Source organism: Trematomus bernacchii, unplaced genomic scaffold, assembly GCF_902827165.1.
Source record: "Trematomus bernacchii unplaced genomic scaffold, fTreBer1.1, whole genome shotgun sequence".
In the NCBI taxonomy this organism is placed as follows: Eukaryota; Metazoa; Chordata; class Actinopteri; order Perciformes; family Nototheniidae; genus Trematomus; species Trematomus bernacchii.
In genome coordinates this window covers 624,439-643,472 of record NW_022987615.1, presented here as the reverse complement: position 1 = coordinate 643,472, position 19,034 = coordinate 624,439, and the positions used below count along the sequence as shown (strand labels likewise).

The 19,034-nt window shown below is 41.6% G+C and overlaps 1 protein-coding gene across 1 annotated transcript; it reads right to left on the bottom strand.

Moving 5' to 3' along the window:
* Positions 1–5,838: 5,838 nt before the first annotated feature.
* On the bottom strand, positions 5,839–18,203 carry si:ch211-180f4.1 (leucine-rich repeat neuronal protein 1). Its single transcript, XM_034132189.1, has 13 exons — positions 18,062–18,203; positions 17,142–17,336; positions 16,729–16,874; positions 15,898–15,999; positions 13,747–13,931; positions 12,249–12,491; positions 10,917–11,039; positions 10,212–10,334; positions 9,253–9,697; positions 8,701–8,833; positions 7,449–7,615; positions 6,636–6,788; positions 5,839–6,447 (listed from the first exon to the last, which is right to left on the bottom strand). The coding sequence occupies exons 1-13, from the start codon at positions 18,201–18,203 to the stop codon at positions 5,959–5,961; spliced, it is 2,646 nt and encodes an 881-aa protein (XP_033988080.1). The 3' UTR covers positions 5,839–5,958.
* Positions 18,204–19,034: the final 831 nt, after the last annotated feature.

Below are 19,034 nucleotides of genomic sequence, written 5' to 3'. Positions count from 1 at the left end.
CAGTATGGAGCTCAAAGGCTTTCTCTCTTGCCGGTTATACCACAAGGTGAGTTCCTTTTTATTTCCTGCTTCTTCACACACATGCTCTCCAGTACAGGTTAGCTCTGAGTGTTAGCGATGCTAATGTAAACACAGAACATATTACGTCCAAAACAGTCGGGCATTGTTTCTGATAGCAACGTTTCTGATAGGGCCGTGGGTCCACATTTCAGATATTACGTCATATCGGACGCAAATCTGAATCAGCTCCGTTGTTCCCCCGTTTTTAGAGATTTGGGTACGGAGGAAAAGAGAGAGGGTTTTATTTTCTGACGCTGCGTGAGTTCCCCGACACACCAGGGACACATCTTTATGTATAAAAGACATCAAAAAGTGCATTTTGCATGATAGGTCCCCTTTAAAAAAGCGAATAAGTCCACGGCTCTTCGTCTTCTTTCCGTAATTTTTTTGTTTAAAATTTGACTATTTTCAATGTACAATTTAATTGATTTAGTTTTCTTGCAACTGCAATTTCTCTTCAGTTCTTTTGTGTTTTCTTCTGAGTTTCCTTTTCTACATGTCTGAGTTTCTGTCGGAGAGCACGCAGCCTGCCGGTCTTTATAACAGTCAGTTTTATCTCAGCTGTTAATGTCACTTTAGTTTCAATCAGTGCAAAAGAAACCTCATTCTTCAGATGTAAAAGAAGCTTTGTGATGAATGTTTAGATGAGAAAAAGTCCATCTCACTGACGACGGCTGGCTGCTGCTTATGTTTGTCTAGCACCAAAAAAATAAATAAAAAATGGGGATGTGGGTAAAAGACACACGAGTTTGAGTGATCTTTTTTGTTTTCAGCACTTTCAAACAGTCTGCAGTTTGGTCATTTTGTGTCCGTCTTATAAACATTAAACTACAAGGTTTTTAAATTGGATTTTTACATTTTGGAATTATGGGGAAAAGCCACTTGTGAGTTTGCATGTTTTTTTGGTGACATCACACATCATGAGTCGACCAAGACACTCTGGGGGCCCCAAGCAGAAGGGACATGACACCTCGCTCCGGCAACACCTCCGACAGCACCCCCCCACCCGGAGCGGAGCAGCGCCACTGACATTATGAGCTTTTGATGGCGCGCTATGCATGGGGACCCCTTGCAGTAAATTAAAGGGGGTTTCATGATGTGGTTGCTGTGGACCTTCTTAATCTACCTTCTTTGGGGGCCGAGAGAGGTTTTAGTTTGAAAATGTACCTGAAATCTGAGAAAATTGTAGATTTGAATGTGTACACACATGCTATAGGAAAAGTATCTTCATAAATAGTAAATGAATATGAATAATATACACGAGTTAACAATCAGACACCAGGCTGTTGAGTGACAAAGTGTGTATTTATATTATCTTCCCCCCCCCCACACACACACATCTTTAGTTACAGTTGGTGCTCAGTGTCGAGTAATCATAATAATAATATAAGCAATAGTTGTCTTCAAATATAGAGTGATACACTTTATACAAAATACCCTGCATATTAATGTCAAGTTTAATTAAGAATAAAAGTAATTTAAGTGACATGAGGAAAGAGTGATGTCATAGTTTCTGTGATCGCCACCAGGGGGCGCCACTCTGTTTTCACACTGCAGACCTAGTATCAATGAATCAAAATGACATTATTTATCAATTTATGTACTTTTTGGAGACTCAAATGTCTTAAAGCGAAAAGTGTCAAAACAGAAAAGCTCCTCACAGTGGAGAGACCAGAGAAACATCTTTATAACATCATAAAATGTAAATATATACAGAATATATTCTTTTGAAATGCCCATAGCATCCTTTGAGTGTTTGTTGTTCCTGAAGAGTTTTGGTTGACAGACGGTTGAGGGAATATTTGGCTAAAAGTCTGAACGACAAACCTGCAAACTGACGGGTCGACACACAGAAAGACTGCTTTTTAATGCCAGAAATTCAAATTAAATTCAGTTTTTTATCCCATACATTCCTAAATAAATTCGTTTTTGTATCCAAGAAAGTCAAATGTAATTAGGTTTGTTGTCATGTTCCTATCTGACGGTTTACATCTGACTTCCTCTCAAAGAAATGCAGCTCTTTTTCATTTAATAACAAAAAAACTGTCTCATAAACATTTGGATTTATGCATTTTCTTTGAATACTTATCCTTTTACTATTTGAGCATCTGTATCTCATCCTTACAAGAAAACTATATTACCATTGTGACATCGTTAACTTATTTTTAATTAAATACATTCCTTGTAAATATGAGATAACTAATTTGCAGAATTATAAAATATACTGACAAGTCTTAATTATGAGATTTCTTGTGTGTTTTTGTCTAGTGTGAATTCCCTGTCTAAATTCTTCCTGATGGACCCGAGCAGTTTGCAGGTCGTCACACAGACGTGGTTTCGTACAAACAGTCGTAAATATGAGTGCAAAGGCATGCAGCACCACCGCCTCCACCTCCCAGTGCAACGTCTGTAACAGCTAAAAAAAACAAAAAAAACTCTGAAGTGTTACAAGTTATAAAACAGAGATTATAACTCTGCATTTTGTGAACAAACGAAAAGCTAAAAAACCTTCATTCCATCCTGCTGCAGGACTGGAAGCAGGACCACGGTGTACAGAACAGAGATAATCAAATAGAAGAGTGATGCATTCATGCTGCGCTGGTAAAGACAGCGTGTCAAGTAAAGTGAAGTTTCTGGAAGATTAAAGGTCCCGGATTCAGAGAGGAAGTTTGGTTTGAAGCTGAACTGAAAGTGACTGAGCGTGCAGACTGAAGGCTGGAGAACAGATATATATATCACTGCATTAATGTGCACACTGAAGGCGTGTCGCGATGCTTTAATGTGCAGAAACGTGAAGTGTTTTTACAGAGGAACAGTGTGAGGTCGTGGATGGAGGTGGAGCAAAAGCATACAAAACTATACGTGTATATCTTATATCTTGTATTGAGTGGTGTTTGGTAATTACGAGTATCTGGGTCTGTACTTATTTGTATTTTTGTATTCTATTATATATGTTGCATTGTTAGAGGAGCTCATTGCCATTTCTACACTGTAGCTTATGTGCACATGACAATTAAACCTTTGAATCTTTTGAATCTAAGTATCAGGTCGCCTTCCAGTGGACTTTATCTGTGTGTAATGTGTATTAAATCAAAATGATTGCAACAAAAAGATGCAATTTAAGTATTAAGCAAAAGGTATATTCTTCCAGTATCGCTCATCTAACGCTCACTGAATGAAATGCTTTGTTGTAACATAAATATGTGCAATAATACAAATTTAAAGGGCCCATGTCATGCTTTCCCGGTTATTACCCGTCCCCTTGTGTGTTATGAAGCTTTTTCTGCATGTGAACGGTCTGCAGAGTCACAAATCCTCAAAGTACACTCTGTAGCGAGTAAAACTCTAACACAGAAAATACCTGTCTATGCTGCCCCAGAACGCCTCGTTGGAGATTTCTCTTTTTCCATTGTTTACTTCTTGGGTATAGTGACGTATTTCGGGTATAGTAACGTAACGTCCGCGGAGCCGTTACGTTTGGACCAATCCGCGGACTCGGCGGGACAGTGTGAGCCGGCTCACTGGTGTGGGGTCGGCGAGACAGCGAGACACCGCGGAACTCAGCCTGAGCACACACACAAACTCCCAGCCAGGCTGCGGGTGTGTGTGTGTGTGTGTTCGGGCTGGGTTTCGCTGTGTCTCGCTGTCTCGCAGACGGCCACTGGGCTCACAGGGAGGGGGGGAGGGGGGGGGGCAGGAGCTCCAACAAGCCGTGTAGGACAGAGAGTGAATACACATACTATACAGAGATGCTGTATGAGAAACCAATGTGAGTTTGGAACATTGAACAATATACATATATTTTAGTAGACCTCAACAATGGAATTATGATCAGTAGAAATGGCCATGACACGGGACCTTTAAGTGTAGGTGTGTAAAACGGCATATCTGCATACAGTTTGATTTGTGTTTGGAGTTTTGAATTACTCGGACGTTTGACCTCCAACTAACGGTTACATTAAAATATGTAGGGAAGGTGTTAACGTCTCTGTGCAGTGTGAAATGAATAACTAGTTTGATATTAGTTACTTTAAATAGTTTTAAAGTTGAATGTTATGTAAAGAAACGACAGATTTGAATACGGGACCTTTAAGTGCCACTCTGAAAACCTTCAGTGTGAGTTTCCACGTGGAATCTGCCTGTGCTGAGTGTTAGTGCTGCATTCATGTTCATCAGATGAACTTAGTTACAATAATTAGATTTCTTTCTTTTTTTAAAACAGTGCAGCTACTGTCAGTGTGCTTGGCAGAGACAAGAGTCGAGACAAAGAGAGGAAATCTGCAGAGTAGAAAACATTTAGACTCACTAAAAAGTCTCTTCAGATGCTGCTGGAGGAAAAAAATTAAACGTCCGGTTAAAATTGAGCAGACGGCTCGAGAACCGCCCCCCGACCCACAGTTTGAGAAACAGATCAAACTCTTCTGTTAAAGTCTTCTTCTGACAGATCTCTCCAGAGCAGCTGAGGTCCAACAGATTAACAACTGAAGGTGTGAGTTCATAAGAAACCTGTGCAATGGAAACAGAAGGAAAAGAAACATTCTGGTGTTTTTATATTCGAGCAAATTAACCACAAATCCTGTTAACTTCTAAATCTGTAGGTCCAATATTTAAATCTGGTGTTCTTTTAAGGTGTTGACCTTAACGGAGAAATGTGAAGTTAAAGAGGTCTTTTTTCAGGTGTATATCAGTATGTAGTGTCTCTACTTTAAAGAGTCCTCTCCTGCTGATGTTCAGGTGTATATCAGTGTGTAGTGTCTCTACTTTAAAGAGTCCTCTCCTGCTGATGTTCAGGTGTATATCAGTATGTAGTGTCTCTACTTTAAAGAGTCCTCTCCTGCTGATGTTCAGGTGTATATCAGTATGTAGTGTCTCTACTTTAAAGAGTCCTCTCCTGCTGATGTTCAGGTGTATATCAGTATGTAGTGTCTCTACTTTAAAGAGTCCTCTCCTGCTAATGTTCAGGTGTATATCAGTATGTAGTGTCTCTACTTTAAAGAGTCCTCTCCTGCTGATGTTCAGGTGTATATCAGTATGTAGTGTCTCTACTTTAAAGAGTCCTCTCCTGCTGATGTTCAGGTGTATATCAGTATGTAGTGTCTCTACTTTAAAGAGTCCTCTCCTGCTGATGTTCAGGTGTATATCAGTATGTAGTGTCTCTACTTTAAAGAGTCCTCTCCTGCTGATGTTCAGGTGTATATCAGTATGTAGTGTCTCTACTTTAAAGAGTCCTCTCCTGATGATGTTCAGGTGTATATCAGTATGTAGTGTCTCTACTTTAAAGAGTCCTCTCCTGCTGATGTTCAGGTGTATATCAGTATGTAGTGTCTCTACTTTAAAGAGTCCTCTCCTGCTGATGTTCAGGTGTATATCAGTATGTAGTGTCTCTACTTTAAAGAGTCCTCTCCTGCTGATGTTCAGGTGTATATCAGTATGTAATGTCTCTACTTTAAAGAGTCCTCTCCTGCTGATGGTCAGGTGTATATCAGTATGTAGTGTCTCTACATGTCTCCATGCTTTAATGTTCAAAAAGCTCTTTATTTTTCTCATACTGCCTGTGCTGCAGCACCTCTTTTCACCCTCTGTCTGAAACCAGAGCCCAGTCTGCTCTGATTGGTCAGCTGGACGCTTATATAAAGTCTAGTCGACCTTCAGTAACAATTTATATATGAAAACATCTGTAAATGAACAGAGTTTGTGATGAATGAATACATAAAAACACCAGAATGCTCCTGAAAGAGTGTCTCTGCTGGTAGTCGTGTTGTGTTTGGTGTCTGAAGGCTTGTGTTGATCTCTCTTTGCCGCTCTCTCTCTCTCTCTCTCTCTCGCTCTCTCTCTCGCTCTCTCTCTCTCTTAAAACCCTCAAAAGTTTGTTTTTCTGTCGATTAAACCCCCCTCCCGCTACCACATGTACGTCTTTGTGGTGTCGATCTGTCTCCCCCCAGCTTCCTCCCCTCTCTCTCCATCCTCCTTGTCCTCCTTGTCCTTCTCGGCCTCGCTCTCCCACAGCGTGATTAATGGCGGATAGAGCTCGTTCAGAGGGATGGAGGTGGCGTGTTGCATGTATTTCTTCAGCGAGTGGCCGCAGGACTTGTGCTGTTGGACTCTGCGACCCATGTAGAAAACGAGCAGCGCCATGATGGACAGAGCGAACATCGAACCCATGACGGCGGCGAGCGCCACGCTGCTGCGCCGAGACGCCACCAACTCCACGGAGAAACCCGCCTCCTTCGTGGTGACGTTCAGACAGGAAGTGTGGACGGGGGAGGAAGAGGAAGGGGAGGAAGAGGAGGAGGGGTAGAGAGGGGCGGAGTAGACGGTGAGGCAGACGTGGTACTCTGTAGCAGGAAGGAGGTGAGTCAGGTTATACTCCTGAACATCCACTGGAACCTGAGGAGAGACAAGGGATTGTTTTATTAAATGTTTGTTTTTTTCAAATTTGTTGAAGTGTTTGGTTAAAATTTCTTTAAATGTTTTACTATTTGAAAGAAACATGGATTGTCTGTGGGGTATTTTATGAAACGTTTTGTGTTTTTTCGATGCCTTTTGAATAGTTCTTTGAGTGTGTGTGTGCTCACCTTGGCAGTGTAGCTGATCTGAGGGTTGTCGATGTGCACCGTGGCGCTGGTCCAGCGGGTCAGAGGGAGGTCCTGCTGGTTCTGACCCACAGACGAAGCTCCTCTGCTGGGAAACAACTTCCACTCCAACACCACCGACTGGGCGTGCACCAGCTGCACAGGAAACACTCATTTAGTAATCATTACCAACACCAAGATACAATATATGATCTTAAAGGTCTCCTATCATGCTATTTTGAGGCATATATTATGGGTCTCAGATATATACAAATATATAAAAACATGTGTATGATGTGTTTTGCTCAAAATATCAAACAGATCATGCATTTTAGAAATCCCTCATATCCCTCTGTTTCAGCTGTTAGAGAAACGCTGATTCTGGGTCCTTAGCTTGAAAAAAGGGTTAGAGGAGGCGGAGCTTGTGCCTGCTCAGAATTACCCGGCAGATACTCAGCTAAATGCTGCCGTGATTAAACGCCATCATGTTCCAAACCACATCAAGGATTATTTCTGAAACAGTATGCAGCTCAAAGGCTTTCTCTCTTGCCGGTTATACCACAAGGTGAGTTCCTTTTTATTTCCTGCTTCTTTACACATACTCTCTCCAGTACAGGTTAGCTCTGAGTGTTAGCGATGCTTGCTAATGTAAACACAGACCATATTACGTCTAAAACAAATTTTAGAGATTTGGGTACGGAGGAAAAGAGAGAGGGTTTATACATATTTCTGTATACAAGACATCAAAAAGTGCATTTTGCATGATAGGAGAGCTTTAAAATACTCTTATTGTTATATTTTAAACGGAGCAGGTACCTTGGCCAGCACCACCAGAGAGGCTGAAGCTCCTGAAGAGTTCCCCAGCCAGGAGGCCTCTCTACTGGGATCCCCTCCCGACCACGAGCCCCCCTGAGAGTCAACGGACACAGAGACACTCTTCGTGTCGGCGCCATCCATGTTCCACGCCACACAGGTATACACACCTGAGAGAGAGAAACGCCATGTTATCTGTTAGAGAGATCTCACTCGTCACCGGCTTGAGCTTCAAAACAGGATCCATGTATTTATGATCCTCTCCAGAATGGAAGTAGTCATCACATACAGAGCATTTGGTACAACCAGAGGTGGGAAGTAGTGGAGTACAAATACTTCGTTACTGTACTTAAGTACATTTTTCTGGTATCAGTACTTTACTCCACTACTTATTTTTCTGATGACTTTTTACTTTCTACTTCTTACATGTTGAACACAAATACCTGTACTTTCTACTTCTTACATGTTGAACCCAAATACCTGTACTTTCTACTTCTTACATGTTGAACACAAATACCTGTACTTTCTACTTCTTACATGTTGAACACAAATACCTGTACTTTCTACTTCTTACATGTTGAACTCAAATACCTGTACTTTCTACTTCTTACATTTTGAACACAAATACCTGTACTTTCTACTTCTTACATGTTGAACCCAAATACCTGTACTTTCTACTTCTTACATTTTGAACACAAATACCTGTACTTTCTACTTCTTACATGTTGAACACAAATACCTGTACTTTCTACTTCTTACATGTTGAACACAAATACCTGTACTTTCTACTTCTTACTTGTTGAACACTAATACCTGTACTTTCTACTTCTCACATTTCCCAAACAGGCTGGTTCCTTTAGTTTGAATGTGTGTTTGGTGGCGTGATCATTATTATTTAGAGTCATTGCGTGCCTATTGATTTGAACACGATCCGTGTATCCATCATTTCCTGGTCTTCTCTAAAGAAGAGGGACCAATGAAAACGTTGTCATGTTGCCGTTGTTCAGCATGGAAACATTCATTAGCTAACAATGACATTATTGTTCTATTAATATAAAGGGAGGTCAGGTACTCTTTAAAACAGCTGCTAGTTATGGGTACTTTTTACTGAAGTACATTTCAAAGCCCTCTTTACTTTTACTTGAGTAAAGAAGTTTAGTCAGTACTTCTACTTTCACCAGAGTATTTTTAAACACGAGTATCTGTACTTCTACTTTTGCCGTCTCTGGTTATGTGGTAGATCAATCAGTCTGACCTGCGTCTGAAAGCTCTGCGTGTTCGATCACCAACGCGCCGGGCTCAGACATCCGATGCTTCTTCTTCTTCTTCCTGCTTAAGCCCCGCCCCTCCTCTGATATGATTGGTGCAGCCACGGCCTCAGAGCTCACCTGAACACAGGTATAAAATAAATTAACATTCAAGTCATCAGTCTTTCCTAATAACATAACTATGTATTTAGATGATTTGGTTTTTATTTTAATATGTATATAGGTTTTAGATTATTACTATTTCAATTTTTAGAACAGTTTAAAGCAATTTAATAACACAAAATATGTCATATTATATTCAAGAATTAATTTACAACATTTCCCAACAGACAAGGAGAGGAAAGGAAGAAGAGGTGAAGGGAGAGGATAAGAGAGGATAGGAGGACAATAATAAGGAAACAAGGAAAGGAAACAAAGAAAGGAGAGAAGAGGAAAACACACACACACACACACACACACACACACACACACACACACACACACACACACACACACACACACACACACACACACACACACACACACACACACACACACACCTTGTCTCCGGTGGGCGTCACCCAGTAGAACTGTGGGGGGGGGTCGGCGTCGGCCCAGCACTCGAGCGTGATTGGCTGCCCGCCGCTGACGTTCATGGCGGGGGGGAACGCTCGGGGGGAGATGTGAGGGAGGCAGGAGTTAACCCCCCCTCCATCTCCATTTTCTCCGTCTTTTTCTCCCTCTCCTCCCCCCTCCACCACCACCTCCTTTAGCTCCCGCCCCAGCAGGTGAGGGGGGGAGGAGCACAGGGTGAGGGGGGGGTCGAGCAGCTTCAGGTGAGACTGGTTCCCCAGGTGAATCTCCCACGAGGAGAGGCAGTCGCACCGCAGGGGGTTAGTGTGGAGGGAGAGCTCCTCTAGGGAGGGGAGGGAGGAGAGGAGGGAGGAGGAGAGGAGGCTCAGCTGGTTACTGTGGAGGAGGAGGGTCCGCAGGGAGGACAGGGCACTGAGGGGGGAGGAAGGGAGGAGACAAGGGGGGGAGGGGAGGAAACAAGGGGGTTAGAGAAGGAGAGGAGATAAGGTGAGGAGGGGAGGGAACAAGGGGAGAAGAGAAGGAGAGGAGACAAGGAGTGGGAACAAGGGGAGAACATAAGGAGAGGAGACAAGGAGTGGGAACAAGGGGGTTAGAGAAGGAGATGAAACAAGGAGAGGAAGATGGGAGAGGGGAGAAGAGGAGACAAGGAGAGGGAACAAGGGGAGGAGAGGAAGATGAGACAAGGAGAGACAAGAGGAAGAGAGGACAGGAAACGTGAAGAGGAAAATAAATAAAAAGAGGAGACAATGAGAGGAGACAAGGAGAGAGAGGAGGACAAAATTAGAAAGGAAACAAGGAAAGGAAACAAAAAGAGGAAACAAAAAGAGGAGATGAAAGAAGACAGAAAAAGATAAATATTAGAAACAGGTTTACGTTACACTTTTCTTCTATCATTGTTTCTATCATTTGTTCACGTTGATCTCACCTGAAGGCCTGCGGGTCGATGTAGGACAGTTTGGGGTTGCTGCAGATTTCCAGTTTGGCGATTTCTGGAATATTCTGGAAAGCCGCTCGCTCCACAATCAGCAGCTCGTCCATGTTGTTCAGACTGAAACACAGACAGCAGTTATTAGTAATTATTGTTACCTTGGTTGGTGATTGGCTAATGGCTACTCAAGCCAAAACATCGTTATGACATCATAAAGTGGCCAAAATCTGATCAGCTCATTTTCAGACAGGTTTTTATAAAAATGGATCAGGACAAAAAGAGAGAGAATCTTTGTTCCTGAAACTTTCAGAATCTTTTTACACAGAGGGGACACATGTTGATGTAGAAGAGACATGAAGAAGAGGGGACACATGTTGATGAAGAAGAGACATGAAGAAGAGGGGACACATGTTGATGTAGAAGAGACATGAAGAAGAGGGGACACATGTTGATGTAGAAGAGACATGAAGAAGTGGGGACACATGTTGATGTAGAAGAGACATGAAGAAGAGGGGACACATGTTGATGTAGAAGAGACATGAAGAAGAGGGGACACATGTTGATGTAGAAGAGACATGAAGAAGAGGGGACACATGTTGATGTAGAAGAAACATGGAGAAGAGGATTTTGCATAATAGGTGACCTTTACCATGTCTTGTATTGAGTCCAAACTTGATCTTAACTTCTCTATTTCTTCCTCACCTGAGCTCCTCCAGGTGCAGAAGGTTCTGGAAGTCTCCCTGCTGGACCCGGCTGATGGGGTTCCTGTTCAGGTCCAGAAACTTCAGGTTAGGGAGAACGCTCAGAGCGTCCCGGGGAACAGACCTGCCGGAGAACATCAGCCAGAGAGAGACGATGTAGAGATGAAATCACATTACATTACATGAAGCTGACGCTGCTATCCAAAGCAACGTACAACTTATAATAAGTGCAAAGAAAACATGAAATCTGATTACCAGAAATGTATACTGTCCATACCAGAACAAGTCACATTTTACAACACTGAATACTAATATTGATACCCAGGTAATGAACTAAAGCTATATATAGATCCCATGTACCTTAACATTACTTTATTAGCTTTTGCATACTTGTTTTGTCAGGAAGTAAAACAGGTCATAACTCCTATTCTAAAATCCATTTATATTGCTGTGAAAACATTTCTGTTAAACTGTTTTTTCACCCAAAACGGCATTTGACAAGACTACATTGAACACATCATGATATATATACGGTTTACCTTCCCCTAATACTCATTTTGACTTAGCGTGAATGTGTCGCAACACTACTCAAAGGCACCTCTGTTCTCTTACTGCTAATAGCTAACGTTAACTAGCTTTCGCATTGCCAATTTCAACATGGGTTTGTTGTTCACAATGTGGCATTATGAGTCAATAACAGGTGCATGCCCTCTACGTGTCAAAAACACATTTCCTACCCCAGGACAATAAGACTATATTAGTCTCAAGATCTGATGGTACTACAAGGGTTGCAGCCACCTAAAAAAAGGATTTCAACTGAACACTATACTGTATTATTGAATTTTGTCAGGGACTTGGTAGTATCTCATTAAACCAGCGTCCTTCACACTCACCTGAGCTTGTTGTCGTGGGAAGGGTTACGCAAAACTGCATTTAAAAGACTACATTGAACACATCGTGATATACCGGTAGTTATGGTTTACCTTCACCTAATACTCATTTTGACTTAATCGAGCATAAATGCATTGCAACGCTACTCACGCTACCTCTGTTCTCTTACTGCTAATAGCTAACGTTAACTAGCTTTCGCATTGCCAATTTCAACATGGGTTTGTTGTTCACAATGTGGCATTATGAGTAAATAAAAGGTGCATGCCCTCTACGTGTCAAATGCATGTTTACTGTGTCCAAAACACATTTACTACCCAGGACAAAAGGACTATATTAGTCTCAAGCCCTGATGGTACTACACGTGTTGCAGCCACCTTAAAAAGATTAGTATCACCTGAGCACTACAGTATGAGAATTAGAAACCAGCGTCCTCCACACTCACCTGAGCTTGTTGTCGTAGAAGGACAGGCTCTCCAGGTAGTCGAGTCCCAGGAAGGCAGCGGACGGGACGGAGGCCAGACCCATCCCGGCCAGAACCAGGCTGTGGAGGCGGGACAAAGGCAGGAAGTTCTTCTCCTCCAGACCCAGGATGGGGTTCTCCCCGATCATCAGGATCTCCAGAGAGGGCAGGGACTCGAACCAGCGACTGTCGATGGCCACGAGGCGGTTGGAGTTCAGATGGAGCCTAGAGGAGCAGAGAATCAGACACTGATATTACTTTAGGTGGAGCATGTGGTCAGTAAATCCTTTCTTAATGGCCCTAAGGTAATCCACCTTATCCCCATTTCTAGGGGTTCTATCAGCGGTATTACTAGAATGGACTTTTTCTACCAGTTGCATCCATTTTTATGGAAGTTTGTCTTTGTTTAAGAGGAGAAACCCATTGGTTATTAAAGTGGACCTATTATGCTATTTTGGAAAAATATATTGTAGGGCCATACCTATACAAAACATGTCTGTGAAGTTTTTTTTTTCAAAATACCAAACAGATCCCCGTTGTAGCCATGCCTCATACTGCTCAGACCCCTCTTCTGCAGCCCTGTTAGAGAAACGCAGATTTTGGGTCCTTAGCTTGAAAAAAAAGAGAAGAGGAGGCGGAGCTAATGCCTGATCAGAATTCTACCAGAGAGAAAGTTAAATTCTGCTGTGATAAAACGCCATCCTGTTCTAAACCACATCAAGGATTATTTCTGAAACAGTATGGAGCTCAAATGCTTTTTCTCTTGCGGGTTTATCACAAGGTGAGTTCCTTTTTTATTTTCTGCTTTTTAAACACATGTGCTCTACACAGTACAGGTTAGCTCTGAGTGTTAGCGAGGTTTGCTAATGTAAACAAAGACAAGATTACGTCCAAAACACGTCAGGCATTATTTCTGAATGCAACTTTCTGTCCGCCGATTTGACGTCATATCAGCAGCAAATCTGGATCAGCTCCGTTGTAGCCCCGTTTTTAGAGATTTGGGTACGGAGGAAAAGAGAGAGGGTTTTATTTTCTGACGCTGCATGAGTTCCCCGACACACCGGGGACACATATTTATGTATAAAAGACATAAAAAAGTGCATTTTGCATGATAGGTGCCCTTTAATCTTATATATCAGAATTTGTCAAATAACACGTGTCATGTTTTTTGATCAAACATATCAGCACAGATAGTAAATGTACAGCCACACACACACACACACACACACTTATGATGTCTTTGTAAGAAGTTTTTCAGTGTGAGTGAAGAAGACATAAAGCTTGCAATTTGCTAAACTTGCGAGTACAAAAGAGGCCAAGGTTTTAACAGCAGAAAAATCAATCAAACATTTACCGTAATGAAGAAAATCACAATCAGCAGGCTTTTAAAAATGTGCCACTCGGTAGTTCTTATAGAAGGAGAACAAGAACAATAACAAGAGGTAGAGGAAGGTGTAGAAGAAGAAGTAGAAGGAGTTACCTGAGCAGGTTGGAGAGTCCAGCGAAGGCCTTGGGTCCGATGGAGGAGATGTGGTTGTGGTTGATGTAAAGTTCCTCCAGACTGGACAGGTTCCTCAGACTGAAGTCCTCCAGCTCCTGGATCAGGTTCTCCTCCAGGTACAGAGTCACCAGGCGGCCCAGAGTGGACAGGCCCATCGAGCTCACCTGCAAACAGAGAAACCAGCACTTTATTGGGATGACATCCTTGACAGAGGCTAACAAACGGTTGATGTATTTTGTAAGCTGATAACCCGTGACTAAGTGGTATATTTCATATTACTTTCAATGCATTAAAACAACAGTAAAGAACAACAGATAAACTTAATGTTGGGGAAATACTGAATGTCCTCTTCCAATATGAGAGTAACATGATAACAAAGGTATCCCAACTGTAGCTGTGAACATGACAGGATGTATGATTACCTAGAAGAGCATCAGGACTGTTTTAGGCATATGATAGCTATGTGATTAACATGATGATTCAGCCTCTATGGAGATAGACATATGACAAGCATGATCATTTCTGACGTGGAGCTAATCTGAACTAAACATTGAATACTCATATTTAAATATTTAAAAATGAAAAACTAAAAATACTTCTCGGGGAATATAAAGAGAGCTGCATCGTTGCAGGACAGTTTGTCTCTGCCTGCCACAGTTTGAGGGAATCGGAATGAGCAGATACGCCAGCTCTCACATCTTATATATCTTATGTATATCATATTCTATTTTTGTATTAATGTATTATATGAATGAAATGAATCTGTATTCCTTGGGGAAAAAAACATGTTCTTAGCAGTTTGTTTATAACTGTTTGTTTGTTTATTTGTGTGTATTTTTGTATAGATGTTGCAACTATACAGAGCTTTGGCAATACTGTATGTAAATATGGTCATTGCTAATAAAGCTATTGAATTGAATTGAATTGAATTGAATACTGCTTTCTATTCCTCCATCTTGTGACTGTGTAACTCCCTCTCTTGGATATCAGCATGTGAAGGACACTGTTCAGGAACTAGTTGATGCTCTGTATGTGATGACTACTTCCAGATTTTGAGGAAAAAGTCAGGATTTTGAATTTTTTTGGAAAAAGTCAGAATTTTTAGATTTTGGGGAAAAGTCAGAATTTTGAGATTTTGAGGAAAAAATCAGAATGTTGACATTTTTAGGAAAAAGTCAGAATGTTGACATTTTTAGGAAAAAGTCAAGAATGTTGACACTTTTTGGAAAAAGTCCGAATTTTGAGATTTTGGGGAAAAGTCCGAATTTTGAGATTTTGAGGAAAAAGTCAGAATGTTGACATTTTTAGGAAAAAGTCAGAATGTTGACATTTTGAGAAAAAACTCAGTATTGTGTACATGACAGGATGTATGATTACCTAGAACAGGGGTGTCAAACTCAAATACACAGTGGGCCAAAAAAATGGGTACTAGTCGAGGGCCGGACTGGTTCAATGTTTATTGCAAAACGTATTGAAATGAACTTATTGCACATATTAAACCTGGAACTAACAAAGCTTAAATTATTGCCTATAAAAACAACATTAAATAATCAGTTACATTCATTTCTTATGGCTCTATCGACTCTATCTTGGCATCTCATCTTGGGTGCAAGTTCATCAATGTTTGGGGTCAGGCTCTGAGCTGAGGAGACCCTCAGGATTGAGTGAAGGTGTGCGTGCAATATACCGGCGGGCCAGATCTAATAGTAATTAAAAATTATCCTGCGGGCCGAAATTAAATCCACCAAGGGCCTGATTTGGCCCCCGAGCCTTGAGTTTGACACATGTGACCTAGAAGAACCGGTATTCCTCCATCTTGTGACTGTGTAACTCCCTCTCTTGGATATCAGCATGTGAAGGACACTGTTCAGGAACTAGTTGATGCTCTGTATGTGATGACTACTTCCATTCTGGAGAGGATCACAAATACATGGATCCTGAGATTGAAGCTCAAGCCGGTGACGAGTGATATTTTTCTAACACTTAACAATAAACCCAAATAGTGAAGACAAAACTGCAGGAAGTTTGCTTGAAATCAGGCCGTACTGTATGATGGAAACTTACGCTAAATCACACAAAAGGTAGACCACGTGAAACTATATAAATAAAACCAGTAAAGGTGTGTGTTACCTGTGTGAAGTGGTTCTGAGACAGGTCCAGCTCTGTGAGGTTGTACAGACTCTGCAGCTCAGTGGTGATCGAGGAGATGTTGTTACTCTGCAGCAGCATCACCTGGAACACGTCAACAACACGTCAACAACACGTCAACAACACGTCAACAACACGTCTACAACACGCCAACAACATGTCAACAACACGTCTACAGCTTGGAGAAGTTTAAAGGATATAGGCGTATATTAATTAAATGAAGGTTATTATTAAAGGTCTCCTATTATACTATTTTTAGGCATATATTATAGGTCTCAGATATATATAAAACATGTCCAATACCAAACAGATCATGCATTTTAGACATCCCTCATGTCCCTCTATTCCAGCCCTTTTAATGATTAAACGCCATCATGTTCCAAACCACATCAAGGATTATTTCTGAAACAGTATGACGCTCAAATGCTTTTTCTCTCTCAGGTTTACCACAAGGTGAGTTCCTTTCTTTATTTCCTGCTTCTTTACACATGCTCTCTCCAGTACAGGTTAGCTCTGAGTGTTAGCGATGCTTGCTAATGTAAACACGTCCAAAACACGCCGTGCATTGTTTCTGATAGCAACGTTTCTGATAGGCCGTGGGTCTAAAGCCAGCCCACATTTCAGACATGACGTCATATCGGACGCAAATCTGGATCATCCCCGTTTTTAGAGATTTGGGTACGGAGGAAAAGAGAGAGGGTTTTATTTTCTGACGCTGTGACACACCCTGACACACCAGGGACACATATTTATGTATAAAAGACATCGAAAAGTGCATTTTGCATGATAGGACACCTTTAAAGTGTTCCTCACCTGTGTGTCCGCGGAGACGTTGGCTGGTATTCGGTGCAGATGGAGTTCATTGCAGTCTACCGTCTTGGCCTGGTGATACACACTCTGCGGGGTGTACCAGGGCCGCGTCTCACACACACACTGCAGAGGACACAGCACAGCGCCACCTGCAGGACACACACACACACACACACATCAAACCTTACAATACAGCTTTATTTATGAAGCACTTTAAAACCTCCAGACCAAAGTGCTGTACAGTCAAATAAACAAACAAACGTACACAAATCACACAGCTCATCTCACACACCGTAAAACAAGACACACACACACACACACACACACACACAATCTACAAGACGTCAAAAAATGCTAAACGCTAAATCTTCATATGTCTATCTGTGTGTCGTCGATTAAACAGATTTTTTTTTTACCTTGACTGGCCCCGCCCTCTTCGTCACAAACTGACGATGTCACCAGGGAGACGAGGAGAGTGAGAAGAACTGCAAATCCCATGGTGCACTGGGGCCGGAGCAGACAGGAAGTGCCGGTTAAATCGTGGCGACAGTTTCCTTCAAGAGGGTCACATCTACAGCTGGATGGAAACAGACAGGAAGTGATGTCATTAACTGAAACACAGAATGTATACACTTTATTTAAAGGTTATATATGTCATGCAAAGCTAATCATAATGTCAAAAGTACAAGTTTAATTACACGTAATAAACAGGATACATTTACCATTGGATTCATGGTCAACTAATGCTGTCGTAATACTGTCAAACTGTATGATAGAGTATTTTATAGAACACGTTTAATCGTTTTTAATTGTGTTTAATATATATATAGAAGAATTTAAACTTTTGATAACTTCTGATTGATCTCTTTGAATCATTTTGGATATCTCCTAAACTCTGCAACTCAAAACAAGCTAGATTGAAAATGTGTATTTTGTATTCATTTTTTGTGGGGTGTACTGTCCCTTTAAGGCACATTTTAGTCTTTTGTAGTCTTCAAGTCAGGCGAGGGTTAACCTCAGAGTCGATTTCAGCGCACGCACACACACACACACACACACACACACACACACACACACACACACACACACACACACACACACACACACACACACACACACACACACACACACACACACACACACACACACACACAGTAAATCTTCACACAGCTCATTAGCTCTTGTTGCAGCACCCATCATCACACACACCAGCAACACTGTGAGCGAGCAGGAACCCCGGGGGACAAGTATAATCAAATCAAAGTCTCTCACACACACACACACACACACACACACACACACACACACACACACACACACACACACACACAGCCACCTTGCCTCTGCTGCCATGGCAACCTGCCAGGAAGTGACATAGTAGTCTGGAGCGACCTCTGAGCGGCTCTGTGATTGGCTGACACAATCTCCATCCAGTGTTTGAGTCTGAACTCATTCATAAGTTTGCAGCCGATAGTCATGATGATGAACAGTCAGCATATATACATCTGATATTTAATTATATTATTTTACATCAGTAGAACATTATTTATCATTTTTAACGTTCCATTTGGACCGACTGTGAATAGATTAAAGGAAACAAAAATACAAGCGACGCGCCAATATTCTTATCTTAGTAGAATTACGTTTTTTGTGTTAATTTGGGAAATTATAATATTATTATTTTGGTTAAATGTCCTGTAATTTAAAAAATAAAAGCTTTTAAAACAGTATCAGTATCAGACTGAGTGAAGCATCTGCACAGCTGGCCGGTCGGACACACACACACACACACACACGCACGCACGCACACACACACACACACACACACACACACACACACACACACACACACACACACACAACACACACACACACACACACACACACACACACACACACACACACACACACACACACACACACACACACACACACACACACACACACACACACACACACACACTAATCTACCTGCTGTCCTCCCTGAAGGGGCGTGCACGTGTCCATCGGTGTGCACGTGACTTCAGACAGAGCTTCTCCCAAAGCATCATGGGAAATGCTCAGAGTAAATCTAACCTCAAACACTTCAAGAGATTTTAGACACAGTATTAAATTCTATTTTTAACAACATCCTTTTTCTCACCTGAGGTATATTTCCAAAGTCAAAGCAGGTTTCAAAATGAAAACAATATATGGAAGATGTTTATTAAGCACAGTGTTTCGACTAATTTACCAAAAATCTTGAGTTAACGGTTGGGAAAACTGTGATTTTTCATGTTATCTTAAAATATCTGAGTGGTTCTTTTCGA

Excerpts from the sequence above, each read along its gene's own strand:
- si:ch211-180f4.1 (XM_034132189.1), bottom strand. The coding sequence starts at position 18,203 with ATGACTATCGGCTGCAAACTTATGAATGAGTTCAGACTCAAACACTGG. Across the intron at positions 16,000-16,728 it reads ACGTCTCCGCGGACACACAG|GTGATGCTGCTGCAGAGTAA; the intron begins GTGAGGAACACT and ends GACGTGTTCCAG. Across the intron at positions 9,698-10,211 it reads ATCGACCCGCAGGCCTTCAG|TGCCCTGTCCTCCCTGCGGA; the intron begins GTGAGATCAACG and ends CTCCCCCCTCAG.